General features: G+C 43.8%; 1 protein-coding gene across 2 annotated transcripts in view; it reads right to left on the minus strand.

The window, feature by feature from the left end:
- mmrn2a (multimerin 2a) overlaps positions 1-20,280 on the minus strand; it is a 29,397-nt gene that overhangs the window by 5,046 nt on the left and 4,071 nt on the right. For both annotated transcript variants that reach the window (XM_086259960.1, XM_086259959.1), the window contains exons 2-6: positions 12,267-12,389; positions 11,043-11,149; positions 9,806-9,886; positions 5,247-5,498; positions 217-641 (exon numbers count right to left, since the gene is read on the minus strand). In XM_086259960.1, the coding sequence (XP_086116086.1) occupies positions 217-641; positions 5,247-5,498; positions 9,806-9,886; positions 11,043-11,149; positions 12,267-12,389 (988 nt within the window). The remainder of the gene's footprint in view (positions 1-216; positions 642-5,246; positions 5,499-9,805; positions 9,887-11,042; positions 11,150-12,266; positions 12,390-20,280) is intronic.

Below are 20,280 nucleotides of genomic sequence, written 5' to 3' on the forward strand. Positions count from 1 at the left end.
ATGGAGCCTTCTAACATTTTAGAGAACTGTAAATAATGACCAAAAGGATGAATTATTGATCGTGGCCATTTTAAAGATGTTTAAATTCCCAGCCAGGCCTCAGTTTGTCATAATGTCATCATTTCTTTTCATTTTACATCCTCCTGATTCATTATAAAGGTTTATATCGACATCACCATGAATCCTGTAAAGTGTTGGCCTCCCTCGTGCACTGACCTGCAGCGTCTTCTGCTGGCGTTTCAGCTTCACGTCGATGTCGGCCTTGAAGCTGGTGAGGTTGTAGTGCAGCATTACATGCTGCGAGTGCAGCCTCTTCTCCATCTCATTCTGCTGCGCCTCCACCTGCCTCTTGACCTCCCCGATGTTCTGAATCACTTCATCTAATCTGGCGTCCAACCGCTCCTCCACCCCATCATCACGCTCCTCCTGAAGAGTCATCTGATGCCCCGCCCCCAGCTGGCTGCTCTTCAGCTGGGCCACATCATGGGCCAGGTCACCTACCCTCTGGCTCAGGTGTTCCAGTGAGTGGTTAAAGTGCTCCATGACCGGCTGCAGCTGGGACCACACCCGGTCCATCATGTAGGGGACAATAAGGGGAATAAGGGCACCGGGATATGGGAGAGGGGCGGCACTGAGGTCCTCTGGAAAAAATACAAATTATGTTTTCAATGTTTGGACATTTCAAAATTAAAGGAACCAAACGGTACAAAGGAAACTGCAGTTACACAGCTCAACGACTGTGTGGATTGTCCTGGAATAAGCTACTTGGTTATATTCGATCTGGAAGTAGATCTGTGTAGGAAAAAATGCAAAACCCCCCAAATATTTTAAATAAAAGGTAGAAAGAATCTAAATGATCATACAATGAGAGCAGGTCCTAACGTCCTGCCATACCTTTGTAACACCTTTGAGTCCACCTGTAATTAATGCAGGTGATCCACAGAGATCATCTCTGCACTCAAACCTGAATATACATCTTTATGCAGAGGACACTCTCATATGTGCCACCAGCTCGTCTCTCAATCCGCTTGATTTCTGTTTCTCATGAAATATGAAGTTTTTCTAAACTGACAAAGGGAGCAGCCCAGCACGCTGTTTATCAATGAGACACTTAACTTAGCCAAAGCTCTCATTCTTACACTGAACCTGGAGTTAAATATTCTGCGTATTCTGATTTCACGGGAGAGTTTTAAACTTTGCATTTATTTATTTCTGCCTTTACTCAGACCTTTGTTGACACGTGAACACGCTGTCTTTGTGTTACCTGCTGTGACTGCAGCCATTCCCCAACAACAGCCTTGAGAATTTGCATATTAATGACCAAGAAGCTGAGCTCGTTGTTAGTCAGTGTGCTGATGTTTCTCCCAGTGAGAAACTACGTCCAGATGAACAGAATCAACTTGTTGGGACATTTTATTCTTGATGAGCTCATGGTCACATGTGAGGATAGGAACACAGACTGGCCTGCAAACATCCAGCATGGCAGCGCACTCCTTCCTGCTGATATCCATCAACGTGGCTTCACATCTGTCTGCAAACTGCTCCAGTGTGAGCTGAAGGTCATCATTTGATGATGCCAACAAAACCACATCATCTGCAAAAAGCAGAGCTCCTGAAACCTCTGAACAGAAAAGTCTCCACCTCATAGCTGTGCCTAGAAATTCATCCCACTAGAAGTCAAGAACAGAACTGCTGGAACATTAAACTGGAACCTGTGTATCTACTCTGAAACTGTATAAACTGTGTTGTGTGCTCAGGTCTGTTTTAATGTCACTGGTTTAATAAATGATGCAATGGTAAAAATGTCCAGTTTCTATCTTCACTGGTTTAAAAGCTGATTCAAAAACACGAGAACAGTCATGACCACATGAGGAGTTGTGGGCTGCAGCAGAAGTTTTGACCTGTTGGCGGCACTAGAAGAACGCAGGAACCTGACAGTAGGATATCAGCCGCTGGGAAACTCTGGACTTCTGAACCAGATTTCTGAAATAAAAATAGAACCCCGAGGGGCTATTCGCCCACTGCTGACAAAAACACACTCCCCCCTGTGAACCATGGCTCTCTGGGGAGCTAGACTGGATTGTTGTGCTCTAAAATGGAACCAGCTGAGGCTCCAGTCTGGGTTAAAAACACAGCAGAGCTCCAAAGGGAAGCAAACACACCTCAGACTGGTGCTGGGAGGATTCAGAGGATAGTCGCCGAGCTTTACAGCGCCTTGGGATGGTTTGATGAAAAGTGAACATGCAGACCTCAGGGCGCTGCCGGTCCTTCGGCTGGTCGGAGGCACCTCGGGGCCAAGAGGATCTGATTGTGTTGTTATTGTTATTCCTGGAGTCTGAAATAAATCCAACTGTGCTTACACTTCCTGCTCAGCGATCCCGAGAGGCTCTGAAGGACAGAACAGGCTGAGCCAAAGCCAGCCACAAACTGCTGCTGCAAGCATGAAAGCTGTGTTTCAGCAGACGCACGTCACATTACGATCACCTCCACTGGGCGGAAACACGTATTTGGCTTATTCCGAGTTCAAATCCAGGCTGCATCTTTGGAAAGTTAGAAAAGTGCTCTTAATCTGAACCTGTTGATAGTCACCAGGTTTCCAGTAAAGCACTTAACAGTGGGGCTCAGGTTAGCGCTACACAAAGTGAGTTTCACAGAGGAAAAGATGTTGGCCTTCAAACCAACGCTTCACTGGAAAAATGTCTTTAAAAAGGGCGAAATATGAATGTAACCCTGAACGAGTCCGAGTGGTGGATGCTAACAGATTAAAGGATTCGATTCCAGGGCCGGTTTTGTGTGGAAGACTTTTTCCAGTCTGAGTTATTTTTCTACAATGTTGGGAATTGGAACACTTTGAAAGCCCCCCTCATTTATTGGACAAACATTTAACCCTTTCATGCATGAATTATGACAACCTCAATCTGGATTCTTTTCTTAAGTATTTTTATTCATCTTTAGGCATGAAAATAGATTTCTTTACATGTCCACCAAGGTGAACAACACTGGCTGACCAGTGGGTGGCAGGGCATGGACACATCAGTGTCCAATGTAGTGGTTTATGTGCAAGTAAACCATCAACATGGACATAAATACAAGAAGACAGCCTTTGAATAGCTGTAGGCACCACTGTGTCTGAAAGGGTTAAATGCAACACTTTTGTTTTTGCTCCCATTTTTCACGAGCTGAGCTCAAAGATCTGAAACATTTTCTACAAACACAAAGACCCACGGCTCTCAGATATTGTTCACAAATCTGTGTGAGTGAGCACTTCTCCTTTGCTGAGATAATCCCACCTCACAGGTGTGCCTCAGACTGCTCACACTAAAAGGCCACTCGGACATGTGCAGTTCGATCACACAGCACAACGCCACAGATGCCCCAACCTTTGAGGGATGTCTACCGGAGCAGCTGCCATGAAATGAACGTTCGTTTCTCTACCATGAGCCGTCTCCAAAGGTGTTTCAGAGAATTTGGCAGTACATCCAACCGGCCTCACAACCACAGACCACGTGTAACCAGCCCAGGACCTCCACTTCCAGCACGTTCACGTCCAGGATGGTCTGAGACCAGCCAACCGGACAGCTGCAGCAACAATCGGTTTGCACAAACTGTCAGAAACCGTCTCAGGGAAGCTCATCTGCATGCTCGTGTTCTCACCAAGGTCCCGACCCGACTGCAGTTCGTCGTCGTACAACGCGCACATTTCATGGCGTCTGGCACGTCCTGGTTTCACTGTTCAGGACGGATGGCAGACAGCGTATGGGCGGGCGGTTTGCTGATGTCAGCGTTGTGGACCGAGTGTGGTTCTGGTATGGGCAGGCGTCTGTTATGGACAACGAACACATTGCTGGCATTTTGAATCACAGAGATCGTGACACTGATGGTTGTGTCATTCAACCACAACCATTACTCATGTCGCAGCACGATAATGCACAGCCCATATTACAAGGATCTGTACACAATTCCTGGAAGCTGCAAACTTCCCAGTTCATGCATGGCCAGCAGACTCACCGGACACATCACCCATCAAGCATGTTTGGGGGGGGCTTACAGGTCTGGGTATGCTGGAAGCAAGGGTCCTCACATGTGAGGAATACAAGTGTGTGTGTGTGTGTGTGTGTGCTTGGCTTTGGAGATGCAGTCCAGACACAAAACCACCTGAAACACTCACTCTGATCATCATGACCCGTTTTCTTTAGCATATGGAGAGGTCAAAGGTCAGCTTACAGTGAGGTCACCTCAGGCTGCAGCTGCAGTCAGCAGAGAGGGAAAGAAATCACACGCTCCCGTGTCAGCTGCAGTGTTTCTATCTAATGATCGTCAGCGTGATTTACGGAGGCGAGCACAGGCGACTTCCTGTTTCGACAAAAGAGCGTGTGTTACACTGAAGCGCTTCATTTCTTCTTCTTAAGAAGGTGAGACGTCACTTTAAGTTTATTAAAAGGAAAGCTTAATATGGCATAAGAAATGAACCCAAAATTACACAAAATATTGTGGACTGAAATAAAACTTGTTGTTTATCACTGGATGGTTTTATAAACATAAACTAAGGAGTCGCTGTCTGTGCTTTCTACACCAGCACAGGAGGCTAAAGCTAACAGCTCCGTCACAGAGATGATTTTATAGATCAGCTGTTATTTTTCTCTGGACTGGAGGTTCTGAAACACTCATAAATGTTCCTCTCAGGATGATGTAGCTGGCTGGTCACTGAGGTCAAAGGTCAGAGAAAACAGAACTGTGGGAAACTGAGAGCTGGCCAATCCCAAACAAGCTGGAAGTGGGGGTGTGATGTCATAGGTGTGCTGGTCGGGTGACTCACACACACACACTGATGTATATGTAACGGAGGAACAAGCGGATTTCCTTCGGCGGAAGTGTGTGTGGGTGTTTATCAGCAATGGAAGATGCGCTCACGTCTTTATTTAAATAAAAGAATCAGGAACGCCAAAATAAAAGCCCTGACTTCATCATGCAGGCAGGTTGCAGTTCCTCCAATGTCCACCGGAGGCTCCAGCAGTGGAAGAGTCCCCATTAGTCAGAACAGTTTCCCCTCATAAGTTTTTAAGTGTCACCTGTTTAAATTATATTAAGGTTCAAAGTTTGGAGGGGCGTGGCCTCCTTGACTGACAGGTGGATGGTGACACTGCTAGTCGTCTGCTCGGCTTCACCTCAGCTAATTAGAGTCCCTGAACTGGACCTCTGGGTCGTGATTGGCTGTTGGAACCTTCTCAGTACAGACAGAAACTCACCTGGCGTTCGGTGTTCCTGCTGTGGGTGATCTGGATCAAGGTGGTGGGGGTGTCGGTCGTGGTTGTGAGTGTTCGTCGCCTGGTATGATGTATGATGGCGTTTGTGGGCGTGTCCTGGCCCCGGGGTGGGATGTGTGTCGTTGTCCTGGCTGCTTGGGTAGCTGGCATCATACAGCGTGCTGTCGGGCACTTGGTGGTCGTTCTGTTCGTGGTTCAGGTCTCCGCCCCGCTGCTGGGGCCGAGTATGAACAACTGAAACGTAAAAACAACAATCAGTGCGAGAAGCTGCAGAAAACGTTAAAAACTCAGACTGACGAATGTCTGAGATAATCGAGGTTAACCTAAAACACGCCCAGGAAAAGCAAACCTGGTGTGTATTCTTCTTTGGGAATACCGAACTGAAGGCAGACAGTGACGATACGAGCCTCACTGACCTGAACTAACACAGAGATGAACAGGAAGTCTTGCAGACCGGCTGTGAGAGAGACGGAGAGACTGATGGGAAACAGGCTGATGTATTTGGGGATTTCTCCGCTGAGCTTCCGTCGTTTTTGTTTGAGCTCATTGTTGGAATCGCAGCGACAGCAGGAGCGCTGATCTCTGAGTCGGTGACCTGCAGGCCGGGTCGAAGGCATAAAATACATCAAAGCAGCTTCTGCGGCTGCAAAGGAAGACAGCGAGGAACACTGTCATCGTTTTCTCCTCTGAGGCTGCAGCACGTCTGAGGTCTTTGAGTTTAGTCCCATCTAAAAGTTTTGTTCATGAACATCTGACAACTCAGAAGAGTTAAAAACTTTTAATTCAGCAGGAACATCAGTTTGGCTGGATCAGATTCAGAGGAAGCCGGGGTGGATGGAAAGATGAAATATGTGACCAGTAAAACCTTTTTGGTAATTTTACGTTGCTAGGCTTATTTTGTGGGTCTGCAGGTGAATCTCTTTGTAATGGTTTGTCATTTTATTCTCCTTTCACATCCTGCTGTAGTCATTTTGCATCCCTTTGTGGCGGTTTGTCTGAAACCACAACAGTTTGTAGATCAGCCTTCCTGTGTGCTCTCTTTGCATCCATCTGGAGCGATTCGGTATCCCACAGTGGTAGTTTTTACTTCACTTCATTATGTTGTGTCTCGTTATCATCGTTATTCCTCTGTAGACTGTTCCTGGTCTTGCATTTCTTTCAGGTGCTTCCTTCAGGGAGCGCCACAGCAGGTCTGCCTCCAGCCCACCCCCAGGATCCCCCCCAGCATCCCTCTGTAATCATTTCACATCCCCTTGATGTAGTTGAGGATCTGTGCCTCTTTTGTATGATTTTAAAATAATTTTCCATTCTTTTGTGCCCATTTTGCATCCCTCTGGTTGCATATGTTTGGTTCTATACGATTTCTTTTTCATCCGTCTGACTGCTGTCATCCTGAATGAACTCGATTCAGTTCGGAGAGTTTCTCCTTCAATTTCTTGAACTCTCTGCCTGCATCACCTCATTCATGCATCTAACCAGGAAGGTCTGAAACTTTAGATTTATCTTCCTCAGCGATACTTTACCTCAGGTTGGCTGCAAACATTATCCTACTGGGAGCACTCATGTGTCTGCTTCCATATGATCTGCAGTGGACTAAAGAAACTAAAGAATAAGTACAGTAAGCGAATGTGAGTCGCTGTATTTGCGTCTTTGGACGGTTGAATAATTATTTTGGTCACTTTTAAGAAAAAACCCCAAAGATTTGTTTGTTTTAGCTTCTTAAGTGTGAACATTTGATACTTCTCTTTTCTCTGAATTTAATATTTTAGATATTTTTGGAGCTGAAGAAACTGATAACTGATGATTTAACCGATAGCTGCTGCTCTAAAACAAAACTGTAATCTCGTCTCATTTATCATTTTTAAGACCACTGAGAGGTGATTCAGGGATTCATGGCTCAATTTGTTGTTTTAAAGTCTTGATCTCTTCTCTCTTTAAAAAGCTGGACACACGTGCATTAGCTTCCACTGCAGAGGCTACTACCGCACAAAGAATTTCATGTGATGCAGTGCTTGCAAGTGTTATGAGTGGATGACTCACGCTTGTTGTATTTGAAGGTGTTCCTGTTATTGTGTCCCATCGTGTTAGTGATTTAATTTCATCGACCCCAGCTCGCAGGAAGTGGGTTCAATCGTAGGCGCGGTGGGAGCGGACTGTACCGTGTGGAGGTGTGTGAGGAACGGCCTTTTTGTTTGTCTTTCTTTGTTAAATCGAGCCCGTAAAGGCCAAAGGTCTATTTCAGTCCCGTGTTTTTCCAACAACATCGACTGTTTTGATTCTCAGGCTTCTCAGTGCCGCACACGCTATAAATACTTCATGTACTCTGCATGTATCCTGCAGTAATGAAATTTCACAGTACGGCACCGAAGCTGAGAAAACTGTTGTTGTTACTTCCTGTTGAATCAAAAGCAGAACAAAGAGAATCAACCTGCTGCAGTTAGAAAACCGAAAAACAGCAGAACAACCAAAAACTTGCTCTCCTCGGTTCATTGACGTTCGTTTGAGTTTCTGCTGTTGCGCGCTCTTAAACTCCCTTTAACGTCTCTTTGTACTTATTTTGCATCCCTCTAGTCATTCAGTGTCCATTAGATGTTGTTGTTCATTCTTTTGTGGTAATTTCACATTCAGCCCTTTGATTATTTTGTTCGTCTTTAAAAATATCTATCATCATGGTAAATGGCCTGCATTTGTATAGCGCTTTTCTAGTCCATAGGACCCCAAAGCGCTTCACACTACATTCAGTCATTCACCCATTCACACACACATTCACACACTGGCGATAGCAAGCTACATTGTAGCCACAGCTGCCCTGGGGCGCACTGACAGAGGCGAGGCTGCCGGACAAAGGCGCCACCGGGCCCTCTGACCACCACCAGTAGGCAAACATCATGCATTTCTCTGCGGTAAATTTGCCCTTTTATACACTCATGTTGTTATCCCTTTGTAGTCATTGCTTTTGCTTTGGTTGTTTAAAGTCATTAAGTTGTTCTGCATCATTCAGTACTTATTTTGCATCCTTTTGTGGGGTTTTGTTTGATTTTGGTCATTTTTGCACACCCTTGTAGTCAAATTTTTACTTTTCGTGCATGCTTGTGGTCTTATTCCATCAGTTCATGGTCACTCTACATGTCTTAGTACTTATTTTGCATCCCACTGTAGTCATTTAGGGTGTATTTGATATTCTTTGGCATCTGTTTGTGATGGTCTTAGGTCACTGCAGCCAATGTCGTGTGAAATGTGTCCTGCATCAGGATCACCTCTGCCCACCTGTCCTGCACAATGCTCGGTCTTTTTGCACAACCAACTGTCATTGTTGCACTTTTCTACTGTCTGGTGTTGCACTGTTTTTGTTCTCCTTCACTGTGCACATGGTTGCAATGATGATAAAGCCACTTGACTTGACTTGCACTCTTCTCCTCTCCATCAGCTCACTCCAACTTGAATCTTCTCATCAGGCCAGTGTGACCTTTGACCTCTGAACAGTGTGTCTGTGGTTCCCAGATGACTCACTCTTTGTTTATATGTTGCGAATGTGGGAGTAGGGGGTGGGGTGGGAGGTGACCTTGGTACTGGCGCACCCACGCCCTCTTCTCCAGGGGAGAGGAGGGAACTTGACCTTTTGTCAATGTGAGTGCGGTGGTTAAGCGCGGTGCTTCCTCACTTTGTTAGAACAGTAATGAGTCAGAGCGCGGCGTTAACGCAGAGAGTGAAGGTGAAACTCAAGAGCCAACCAATTTATTCTGAGCAAACACGAAGTCGAAAACCACCGCAAACAGAGACCAGCAGGTCAGCCAGAGATCGCCGTAACCAGTTTTCCCCGGTGTGACCGCAGCAGCACCTCCTGCAGCTGGAGGCGGCTCCTCTAGCTGCGTTTTCTCAGCTTATTCTTCCTCCAGGTTTCTGAGGTCATCCTCACTGCAGACCCCTCCTCCACCCTTTAATGACCAGATCTTTTCACTTGTTGTTCTTAATGAGTACATATCATTATTATTCCCTCTACCTGATCTTTTCTTTACACTTATTCATATTTATTCATTTTACTTTGCTTTTAATAATATGTTTATATTTCTGTGTATCTTTGTGTGATTTTCAATGATTTATGACTGGAGACTCATTTGGGTCATTTCCTGTTGTTTTTAAATCTGTCATGTGACTGACGTAGCTTTGCATGATTCACAGTCCAGAGTAATCCTTCTTTCTCAGGTCCATGCATCATCAGTGCATCCTGTGTTTGAAACAAGCTGTTTAGCTCTTCTCTCTTTTTCTGATTGGTCATTTTTAGGAAGCCTGCTGAGGGGCAGTACTTGTAAGCTTTAAAAAGAGTTACTACAAACAGATCTGATAGAAAGCTGAGTTCTGGGTCTCGACTGTAAGTGGAAAAGTCTCAAATCGATCACCCTGAGGTGGAGTCTGATTGTTGACTCCATCGATGACCACTTCCTGTTCATTATGACCAACGCACTGATTGGCTCGCTGTGGTTCTACAGTCTGAGACGTGAGTTACCTGAAGAGTCAAAAATGTTTCATTTCCAAGAGCGTACCTGGAGCCTTGACCTCTGATGTGCCTGCTTCAGATCGTCCAATCAGAGTCGAGCTTTCAGAATCCTGCCGAGGGCCTGAGACTGTTGGAGAAGAAACAAGCTGTAAAACTGCAGTTTAAACTAACAAAGACAGAGAGTCAGCTCAGAGACAGTCAATACAAATGATTGTATCCTGGAGGCAGCGGTCCGAGCTGAGACGCCCGCTCCTCCTCCTCTTCCCATAAACTCAGATTAAATCAGAGCTGACGTCCGAGCACAACGAGGGCTCAGAGCAGCAATAATAACAATAATAATAATAAACTGAGGCAGAGAATGAACGACTTTAATGTTTCTCTTCATGACCTCCTGATTTGAGACTCAGTGATGGATTCATGAACTCGTGGCTTTGACTTTGTGCCTCAGATGCTGGAAACAGAAAAACGCAGGCAGCAGCCGTCTCTGTTTTAGCCGGCTACGATCATGCAATAATGTGGCCTGTTTGTGGGGGAGCTGGGAGCTTTGAGAGACGACCGCTGATAAACTTTGAGCGTCACACAAACAGAAGCGAAGAGCAGAGGACGTCCTCCCGCAGATAAACACGGCTGTTCCCACCCGCCGAGAAAATCTGGAACACATTAAGTTCCCGAGCGATACTAAAGCCCGCCTGTTCTTGGAAAAGTAAAAATAGACTCCAGCGGAGGGAAACCAGAACCAGGCGTCCATTCAGAGCAACTCTTAATATGCTCCATCCTCATCTCCTCTATTAAAACGAGTAGTTTATGAATAACCGCGGCTGCTTTCAGGCTCACTGTGGCCGTCGGGATCAAACTCACTAAACATAAATATTAATAAATATGTTTACATCATAAATACAAAAGGATTTCTACCATTGAAAGGACAATAATATAAATAAAACACATTTTCATACGTTATTCCCTGAATATGTTATTCAGGCTGTTTCTGTTCACTTGTTTCTGACTTTGGAACCACATTAAAGTGCAGTGGATAAATGTAATCAGGCTGCTTTTAACCCAAACAAACCAGAGCAGATTTTAGCCAGCGAGTGCAGACCCGGCGCCACCTAAAGGCCAAAACAGGAAGGGCACCAAACATGACAGGAATGCTTAAGGTGGACTTTTAATGGATAACTCTCTGATGTCAGTCTGAGCGTTTGTGCTACAACCTGTGCAACACTGAAGTCTGCTTCACAAAAACATCCTTAACGCGGACTCGAGTGACGGTGATGCTGCTGACTCACCTGTGTCCTCGCAGTTGTGTCCTCCGTGTCCCGGACAGCAGCGCCACAGCAGAGCGGTTACGATCTTCTGCTGCTGCCTGTAAATCGGCCGTGTGGACAGCTTGTACCTGCACACGAACACACACACAAACACACCGTGGTTACCGCTGCTCGGCCTCTATAGAAGCCATCACCTTCAGCAAAGACGTCACGTCTGTGGGCGGGTTGACTCCCAAAGTTTAAGGTTTATTCTGACTCTGAACTTTCAGATTCAGGATTTTGACACAGGAAAACATGAGAAATATGAAACATCAAGCTGGACCCAGGTCAGTGAAGGGATAAAACATGCTTTCTACTGTCTACTAAAGTTACACTGAAAACACACATCAAAGTAGTTTGAAGATGATGATTAGTGACAGGAGGCTTTTAGATCTGATGCCACTGTCACCAAGCACTTTGGTGACAGAAGGAAGACAGGATACAGACATGCTGTGAAAGAGAGACAGAGACTAATAACGAGACAGAATAAATGCATGAACTAGTTTTTCAGCGTCACTCTGAGACAGGATATTTCTAACTTTAGAGATGTTGCACAAATGGAAGAAAGCAGTCTTACATATTTGTTTAATATGTGCGTTGAAGGACATGTCCTGGTCAAACATGACTCCAAGGTTCCTCACAGCGTTACTGGAGGCCAAAGTAATGCCATCCAGAGTAAGAATCTGGTTAGATACCATATTTCTAAGCTTTTCAGGGCCGAGTACAATAACCTCAGTTTGATCTGAATTAAGAAGCAGAAAGTTAGCGGCCGTCCAGGTCTTTATGTCTTTAAGACATTCCTGCAGTTTAACTCATTGGTGTGTGTTATCTGGCTTCATGGACAGATAGAGCTGGGTGTCATCTGCATAGCAGTGAAAATGTATGCTATGTCTTCTAATGATGCTGCCTAAGGGAAGCATGTATAATGTAAACAGAATTGGTCCTAGCACTGAACCCTGTGGAACTCCATAATTAACCTCAGTGTGTGAAGAGGACTCTCCATTTACATGAACAAACTGGAGTCTGTTAGATAGATATATATCATATCTACATATTAAACAGATTTGGAAGTTACTGAGCAAAGATCAACGCATTTTACACTCACGGTGTTATAGAAACCTCACGATCCCCAATGAGAAAAACTAAAATGATCAACGAATGAGTCACAGTCTTCTTCAGCTGAAGCCACGAACCAAAGACACTCACATGGTCAGGTGACAGTCGGGCGTCCCGCTCGGACATGGACTCTGGGACTTGATGGTGTACTTCTCTGTTCCACACATAACTGCCATCGTTTGCACATGGTTATGCACGAACGGACACCAGTTCCTACACACACACACACACACACACACACACACACACACACACACACACACACACACACACACACACACACAGACAGAGTCAGGATGTAGTGTGATATGTCCACAGTTTTCCTGCTAAGAAAAAATGTTAGTGCTCCTTTAAGAACAAGAAGAAAGATCACATATTTGTGTGTAACTCGGTCTAACTGCCTCTGCTGTATGTGCACAGACGTGTAGTCGGCTCCTCTTAAAGGCCGGTTGTGAGCCAGGAAAACCCCAGATGTCCACAGCGTTACAGGAAGATGGAAACACACACACAGTTTGTTGTTCTGTATTCCTGTTTGGGGTCAGAGGTCAAAGACTGTGCCCTCTTCTCAGTGGCCACCAACACTCAGCTTCAAGGAAAAGCCCTCTTCCACTCTCTGAAGAGTAATCAACCATGAAAACCACAGAATAAGAATAAAAACGTGAGCCGAGTCCAAAAATGCAGATTTAGTTTATGTTTTTGTTGTGAGACAACGGCGAATGAAATAGTAACACCAGAATAACTAAAAACTATGTTTTTAGTTATTATGTTAATTTGGCATCCCTTTATGAATATTTTTGCTCCAAGACATTTTTCATAGTTTTTAATTTAGCATCATTTTTTAAATGCTTCTTGTTCCTTTGCAGTTGCCTCGTGTTATCCTGATACCTCTGTAATTATTTTGCATCCCTTTTCTAAATGTCCTCTCTCTTTTCGGTTGTTCTGACGTGGTTTTCATCTCTTTGGGATCTGATCACTAAAGTTTTGATTCTTTTTTTGTTTTTGTGAAAAGACACAAGGCTCGTCTTTGGGTTTGTTTTAATCCCTGATCCCACCTGATGAAGACCCTGGAGCGGCTGGTCCTGGCTCAGCTTCGGCGCCTGGTGAGCTCATCACTGGACCCACTTTAGTTTGCCTACCATTGGCATTGGAGCGGATGATGCCGTCATTCACCTCCTACATCGTTCCCTCTCTCACCTGGAGACCGCTGGAAGCACTGTGAGAATCATGTTCTTTGATTTCTCCAGTGCCTTCAACACCATTCTTCCCTCGGTCCTGAAGGACAAGCTGGAGAACTCTGGAGTGGACCATCATAGAGATGGACCGATCCGATATTACGTATTGGTATCGGTCCGATACTGACCTAAATTACTGGATCGGATATCGGAGAAAAAAAAAAAAAGTAATCCGATCCATTAAATATCACGAAAGCACCTCACAAAACTTGCAACACGCCGTAACTCACCTCAGAACGTTAGCACGTCGGAGCAGTATGCATCACGTGATAGAGCGGCTGTGGCATGCGGGACCTGTCGGTGGTCTGGATAGCATGTGGAGCTTCGCTAGCAACCCGGCATTTCATCTCCGACAAAGTTATCCCCGAGAGAAGTAAAGCAAGTGTGTAAGTCCATCTCTGAATGTTTGTAAAGCATTCCTGCGTTAAGCTTACCAAACGATATATGGAGCGACTGCCTCTTCTTGCTGCTACTTCAATCATGAAACTGATCAATGATCAGCTGATCGTCTCTCTTGTTTGTTTTTGGCCCACTTTGCACCAGAAAGAGGAAACCAGCGGCTGAACAACAGCAGCACGTTTAAGCTTGATCAGCTGTTGTTAGAATGTATTTATTATTACTTTCTACTCGAGGATCTTTTTCTACGTAGCTGACGGCTGGTAACTGTGCAGGGGCGGATCTAGCAAAGTTTAGCCAGGGGGGCCGATAGGGCATTAACAGGGAAAAGGGGCACAAAGACATACTTTTCTTTATTCTCATTTAAAATGTCTAGCTTTTAATAAATAATTATCTGACACCCAAAGTTTTAATTTGATGTAAAATGAATAGAAGTCAATTACTGTATATAGTGACTATTAAGTCTAATATATATACCCTAGTAAGCTATAGTACTTTTTCCTTTGGGAAGGTACCATCTGTGCAGTCTGCAATTTTGTTGAAGAAAGATGTTGAATCTATTTAATATTTCTTGAAAAATAATTGATTTCTGTGCATTTTTTTTCACACTGCATCAAATTAAGGTTGATTACGTCGATTAAGCATCATGAGGTGGAGCGTGAGGGGTGGTTCCCTATTTTTTATTTATTTATTTTTGTTGTTGCTGGGAGTTGGAACCCTATTAGTTAGGTTGCTTAATATTTACGCTAAGTACTCTTTAAAATACCAGAATAGGGAGGATGGAGCAGGTCTAAGTTTATTAGATTGATCAGTATTGCTGAACTATGAAACATTTTTTTTTGCATACAGGTATAACAGAATAGCTTTAGTGTAGTTGTTGTTTTAAACTTGAGTATGAACTTATACAAAATGCAGCAAGATATTTAAAAAACAGTTTTGTTGATTAAAAACACTATATCGGATTCATATCGGTATCGGCAGATATCCAAATTTATGATATCGGTATCGGACATAAAAAAGTGGTATCGTGCCATCTCTAGACCATCACCTCACTACCTGGATTTTGGACTACCTCACCGACCGACCACAGTATGTGAGGACTCAGGGCTGTGTGTCGGACAGGGTCGTCTGCAGTACGGGGGCCCCACAGGGAACGGTTCTGGCTCCGTTCCTCTTCACCATCTACACTGTAGACGTCTCCCACAACTCCACCCAGTGCTTCCTGCAGAAGTTCTCTGATGACTCTGCAATAGTCACCTCATCACTGATGGAGACGACAAGGATACAGAGGACTGACTCAAGACTTTGTGGACTGGTGCCAGCTGAACTACCTCCAGATCAACGCCAGTAAAACCAAGGAGCTGGTGGTAGACTTCCACAGGCACAAGCATTCTCCACTGCAACCACTGAACATCCAAGGTATGAACATCGAGGCTGTGGACAGCTACAGGTACCTTGGTGTTCATCTGAACAATAGACTGGACTGGACTCATAACTCAGACGCCCTCTACAGGAAAGGGCAGAGCAGGCTGTACCTGCTGCGGAGACTCAGGTCGTTTGGAGTGGAGGGCCCACTCCTGAAGACCTTCTATGACTCTGTGGTGGCCTCAGCCTTCCTTTACTCTGTGGTCTGCTGGGGCGGCAGCATCTCTGCCGGGGACAGGAAGAGACTGAACAGGCTGATCCGCAGGGCCAGCTCTGTTCTGCCCTCTGGACCCAGTGGAGGTGGTGAGTGACAGGAGAACGGTGGCTAAGCTGTCATCCCTGTCGGACAACATCTCCCACCCCATGCAGCAGACTGTGACAGCACTGAGCAGCTCCTTCAGTGGCTGCAGCACCCACGGTGTGGGACGGAGAGATTTCACAGGTCTTTCCTTCCCACTGCTGTCAGACTCCACAACATGGTCTCTGTAGATGACCACACATGTGCAGACAGACACACACAAACAAACTGTCTCCCTGATCTGCAATATTACCAAGTGCAGTCTAAGGAGCTTGGAAAGAAAAGTGTCTGGACTTCTTTAAGTTGCTTGAAGACGTTTCACCTCTCATCCGAGAAGCTTCTTCAGTTCTAAGGTCAAATGGTGGAGAGTCCCAGATTTAAACCCTGTGGGAGTTTCCCCCCACAGAGGGACAAAGGACCCCCTAATGCTCCTCTACCTAATCACATGAGCCAAGGTGTGAAACTGGGTGTGGGTCCCAATCAACCAGAGTTTCGGGTGAGTTCATTGTGAAACCTGGCCCCACCCTATCATGTGATTTCCTGAGGTCAGACGGCCCAGGATGTGACTGAGAAAAGATCTCAAAACTAGATTATAGATTACAGACGGTGTCGTAAACCCCGCCTCTGTTCAAAGATGGTCGCTCACAGTGGACATAGATGCTTCTTTTACTCCTCTTTCAAACCGTCTGTCCTCTCTGTCCAAAATGTGAACATTGGCATCCTAAAGGACAAAGGTCAATCTTTCGAGGATGCCAATGTTCACATTTTGGACAGAGAGGACAGACGGTTTGAAAGAGGAGTAAAAGAAGCCATCTATGTCCAGTTTAAGTCTAGTTTAAAAGAAAAACGTAATCCTGCTGAGGCTTTCAGTCACGAGTACAGGATGTGTAGAAAGGAGCAGTCACAGCATGAAGCCCGAGAACGGCGTCAGTTTGTGTGACTGCAGAGAGAGAGCGTCCACAGTTTACTGGTCGACTGAACGCTGAAGCAAACAGCTGCTCTGTGTGTGTGTCTGTTTATCTCGGGACTTCCTGTCTGTTGACTCTGGCGAACGGTGGCACCAACAGCTCTCAGAGTTCGTATTTTCACGTTTCACGACCTCGTCTGTGCTCCTGGACGCGAGTCTTAGACAAACACGACTCCCAGTTTTGATGCACGAGGCCTCTGAAGCCTCCACAGTTGCATCCCGGGAGGGGGGGGGGGTGCATCTTGTAGTGATTTTCCATCATTTTCTCGTAACTTTTACTCGTTTGCGGTTGCCCCCCCCCTCCGCCTGTCAGCCATTGTGCATCCATTCGTAAATGTTCTGATCCTTCCCGTGGCTGTTTCCCTTTAAAGGGCATTTCTTCACTCCTTCATCTTTTAAAGTTCCAGCCTTGTGGTCATTGTGCATCCTCTTTTTAAATGTTTGACATCTCCTTGTGGCTTTTGTGTGTTTCACATTCATGCTGTTCTCCTCTGTGGATCATTTAAATCGATGTCCTCGGGGTCTTCGGGGTTTCTCGTTGCACCTTAAAGAATGTTGAGATAAGGTTTAATTTGATAGGCTAACCTGGTCCATTTTATTTCAGGAGCATGTGACAATCCTCCCCTCTGTAGCTGAACTTTTACTCAACAATCTGTCCTCACAGTGTGAGTAATTCAATACAGGAAGTCTCCCCTCATCCTGCTGCTGAGCCTGAACAACGAAACACACACTTTCAAACAAATAAAGCAGAAACACACACACACCTCGCAGATCGACTCCAGGCTAAACTGAAACACAAATGCATGAGCAAGCTGGAGGAGCAGATTAGGAAGCTTGTGGACTACAATGAGACAACACAGCAACACAAAAGAGTTAACCACAAAGACACAAAAACATCCAAAAACAAAGTAACTGCAAAAAGAGCACAAATCTCTGTAATTGGGGGGAGTGTGGCTCCTCTGTGGGATGCTGGGGGCCCGTCTGTGCTTGCTGCACGCTGGGTGATCGTGTTATTTCCAGGAAACTAAGCTGTTAAACGTCTTTCGTGCACAGGTGAGTGTGAGACAGTGCAACAACATCAGAGAGCAACTCTTTAATCTCCACCTTCAGCTCCATTTGACCCGTCAGACTAAACTCGGGGCTCTGCACCACATCATGCAGGCTAATCTCGTCATTTATCCTGAGAAAACTCCTCAAATGTGCGAGCAGAGCGAGAACCTGCAGGTCTGAGAGTGAAGTGGAAACTCCTCCGACTCATTTCAACACTTTATCTTCACAAACATGAGCCGCTGCAACAAAGTGAAACTAAATGAGGGGATTTTGTTTTTGTTGGATTGCAGAGAAGCTGTTTAGATGGATGTTTGACTCATGCCAGGAATTACTTCAGTGATGAATGACTGTAATTTCCTATAGTTGAGAGCAGACGATATTTTCCTAGAACACATTTCGAAATTTGTGCTTGAACTTGTAGCAGGAGAGCGAAGGATGATGGGAATGAGTGTTCACAGAAGAAATGAGAGATAAAGAGATTTGAGCTCTTTTTACATCTTTTACTCTTCACGTTGTAGACCTTTGAACAACTTTTAGTAACCATCTTGCATCTGTTTATAGAGCTTTTGTGTTTCTTTGTGGTCATTTTGCATCCCTGTGCCCATTCAGCGTCCCTTGGCCTCTGAGTCTGTTCATTTTGGATAATTCTAGTAATTTCTTTAACACTTGTCGTGATCAGACATGATTGTTCCGTTGTGATCATTTAATGTCTGCCAACAATAACACTTGTTGCTCTTGTTACTATTTGGCATCCCTTTGGGATTTTGTGGAAATTATTTTTCTAATCTTTGTACCTATTGTGCACCAATTTAGCAATATTTGGTGTCCCTTTGATCACTTCGCATCCTTGTACCTGTTTAATGTACCTGCATATTAAAGTCATTTTTCTGTCCTTTTTGTGGACATTCTGAATCCCTGTGCCTGTATTTTGGGTCCATTTTCTCCTCCTTTGCACTCATTTTGTATACTATTGTGGTCACTTTGTATATTTATAGTCATTTTACATAATATTAGTGGCTTTTCTTCTGTCATTTTCCTCATAAATCTATTTAGCGTCCGCCTTTGAAGTCACTGTGTGTCGCCACTCTGGACATTTTTGAAATTAAATTTATTTTTCGGTCAACAACAACAACAACAACAGATTATAATTTTACATAAAAGTATTCAACCAAACAGTAACCGAAAAAGGAATAGGCTGAAGCCTTGTGGCTTATAATTATCCTGTCCTTTACCCCCATACGAATAATCAAATCCTTAGCCAAGAAAATAAATAGCATTGATAAATAAGTTACATAACAGTTTGAAAAGAAATCAATGATAAATCAAGAAATTAAATCAACACAAAATTATTCATCAAACCAAATTTCTATTACCTTGTATGATACAAATTTTTTAATTCTTCCTGAAAAATGACAAATAAAAACACATCTTCAGTTCATCATTAAGTCCATTCCATAATTTCACTCCCATAACTGACACACATCTATACTTAACATTGGTTCTCACTTTAGGCATTTCAAACACATAAGACCCCATTAAATCATATTTTGCATCTCTTAGTTGAAACATACTTAAAATACAAATTGGAACATTCTTTGTCATCACTCGATATATAATTTCTAAAGTTTTAGAATATATAATGTCCATGAATTTTAACATAGATGATCCTACAAAAGACTGGTTGGTGGACTCCCTATATCCAACTTTATTTATTATTCTAATAGCTCTTTTTTGCAATTTAAATATTGAATCCAAATAGGTTTTCTATGTGTTCCTATTTCCATACAATAGGTCATATAAGGCAAACAAAGGGAAGTATACAATAAATCAAGGCAGTTCTTATTCAAAGAATCTCTTGTTTTATAAAGAATAGAAACAGACTTGGATAATTTCCGTTTCACATGTTCGATGTGGGGCTTCCAACAAAGTTTATCATCAATAATTACTCCTAAAAATTTGTCTCATATACTCTTTCAATTTCAGCATTATTTAAATTCAATTTTACTTTAATATTACTTTTACTACCTCCAAATAACATAAATTTTGTTTTACTTTCACTCAATGATAGTTTATTTAATACAAACCATCTATTTAATTACATGAGTTCTGTTTCCACTGTTTTCCGTAATTTCTTTATGTCCTATCAGCAAACACCACATATTTTAAAGTATCACTGGCTGTACAAATATCATTTATATAAAGTAAAAATAACTTAGGTCCCAAAACAGATCCTTGCAGAACTCCGGAAGTTACTTTTCTAAGTTTAGATTTCATGTTATTAATACTCACATATTGGAACCTATTATTCAAGTAACTATTTAACCAAAATTGTGCAACACCTCTTTACCTTTCACACTTCTGTAAAAGTAACGAATGATCTATCGTATCGAAGGCTTTACGTAAATCAATGAACACCTATTCCGAACTGTTTTTCATCCACAGCCGTTGCAATATTTTCAATAAATTCCATCACAGCCAGAGATGTTGAACGGTTTCTTCTGAAGCCATACTGATGATCATTCAATAAATCATATTTATCAATAAAGGAATCTAGTTTGTTTGCAAATAGTTTTTCAAGAATCTTCAAAAACTGAGGCAGTAAAGATACCAATCTGTTTATCACCAGTTTTATATAATGGGATCCCTTTGGTGATTCATCATTCATTCTGGTAATTTATTTCTCATCATTAGACCTGTGGTTAACTTTGGGCCATATTCCATCTCTTTGCACAAACT

Source organism: Aulonocara sp. 'chitande type north' Nkhata Bay, linkage group LG13 (genome assembly GCF_057382095.1).
Source record: "Aulonocara sp. 'chitande type north' Nkhata Bay isolate Kocher_YH1m ecotype deep benthic linkage group LG13, A_spYH_male_GT1.1, whole genome shotgun sequence".
Classification (NCBI taxonomy): domain Eukaryota; kingdom Metazoa; phylum Chordata; class Actinopteri; order Cichliformes; family Cichlidae; genus Aulonocara; species Aulonocara sp. 'chitande type north' Nkhata Bay.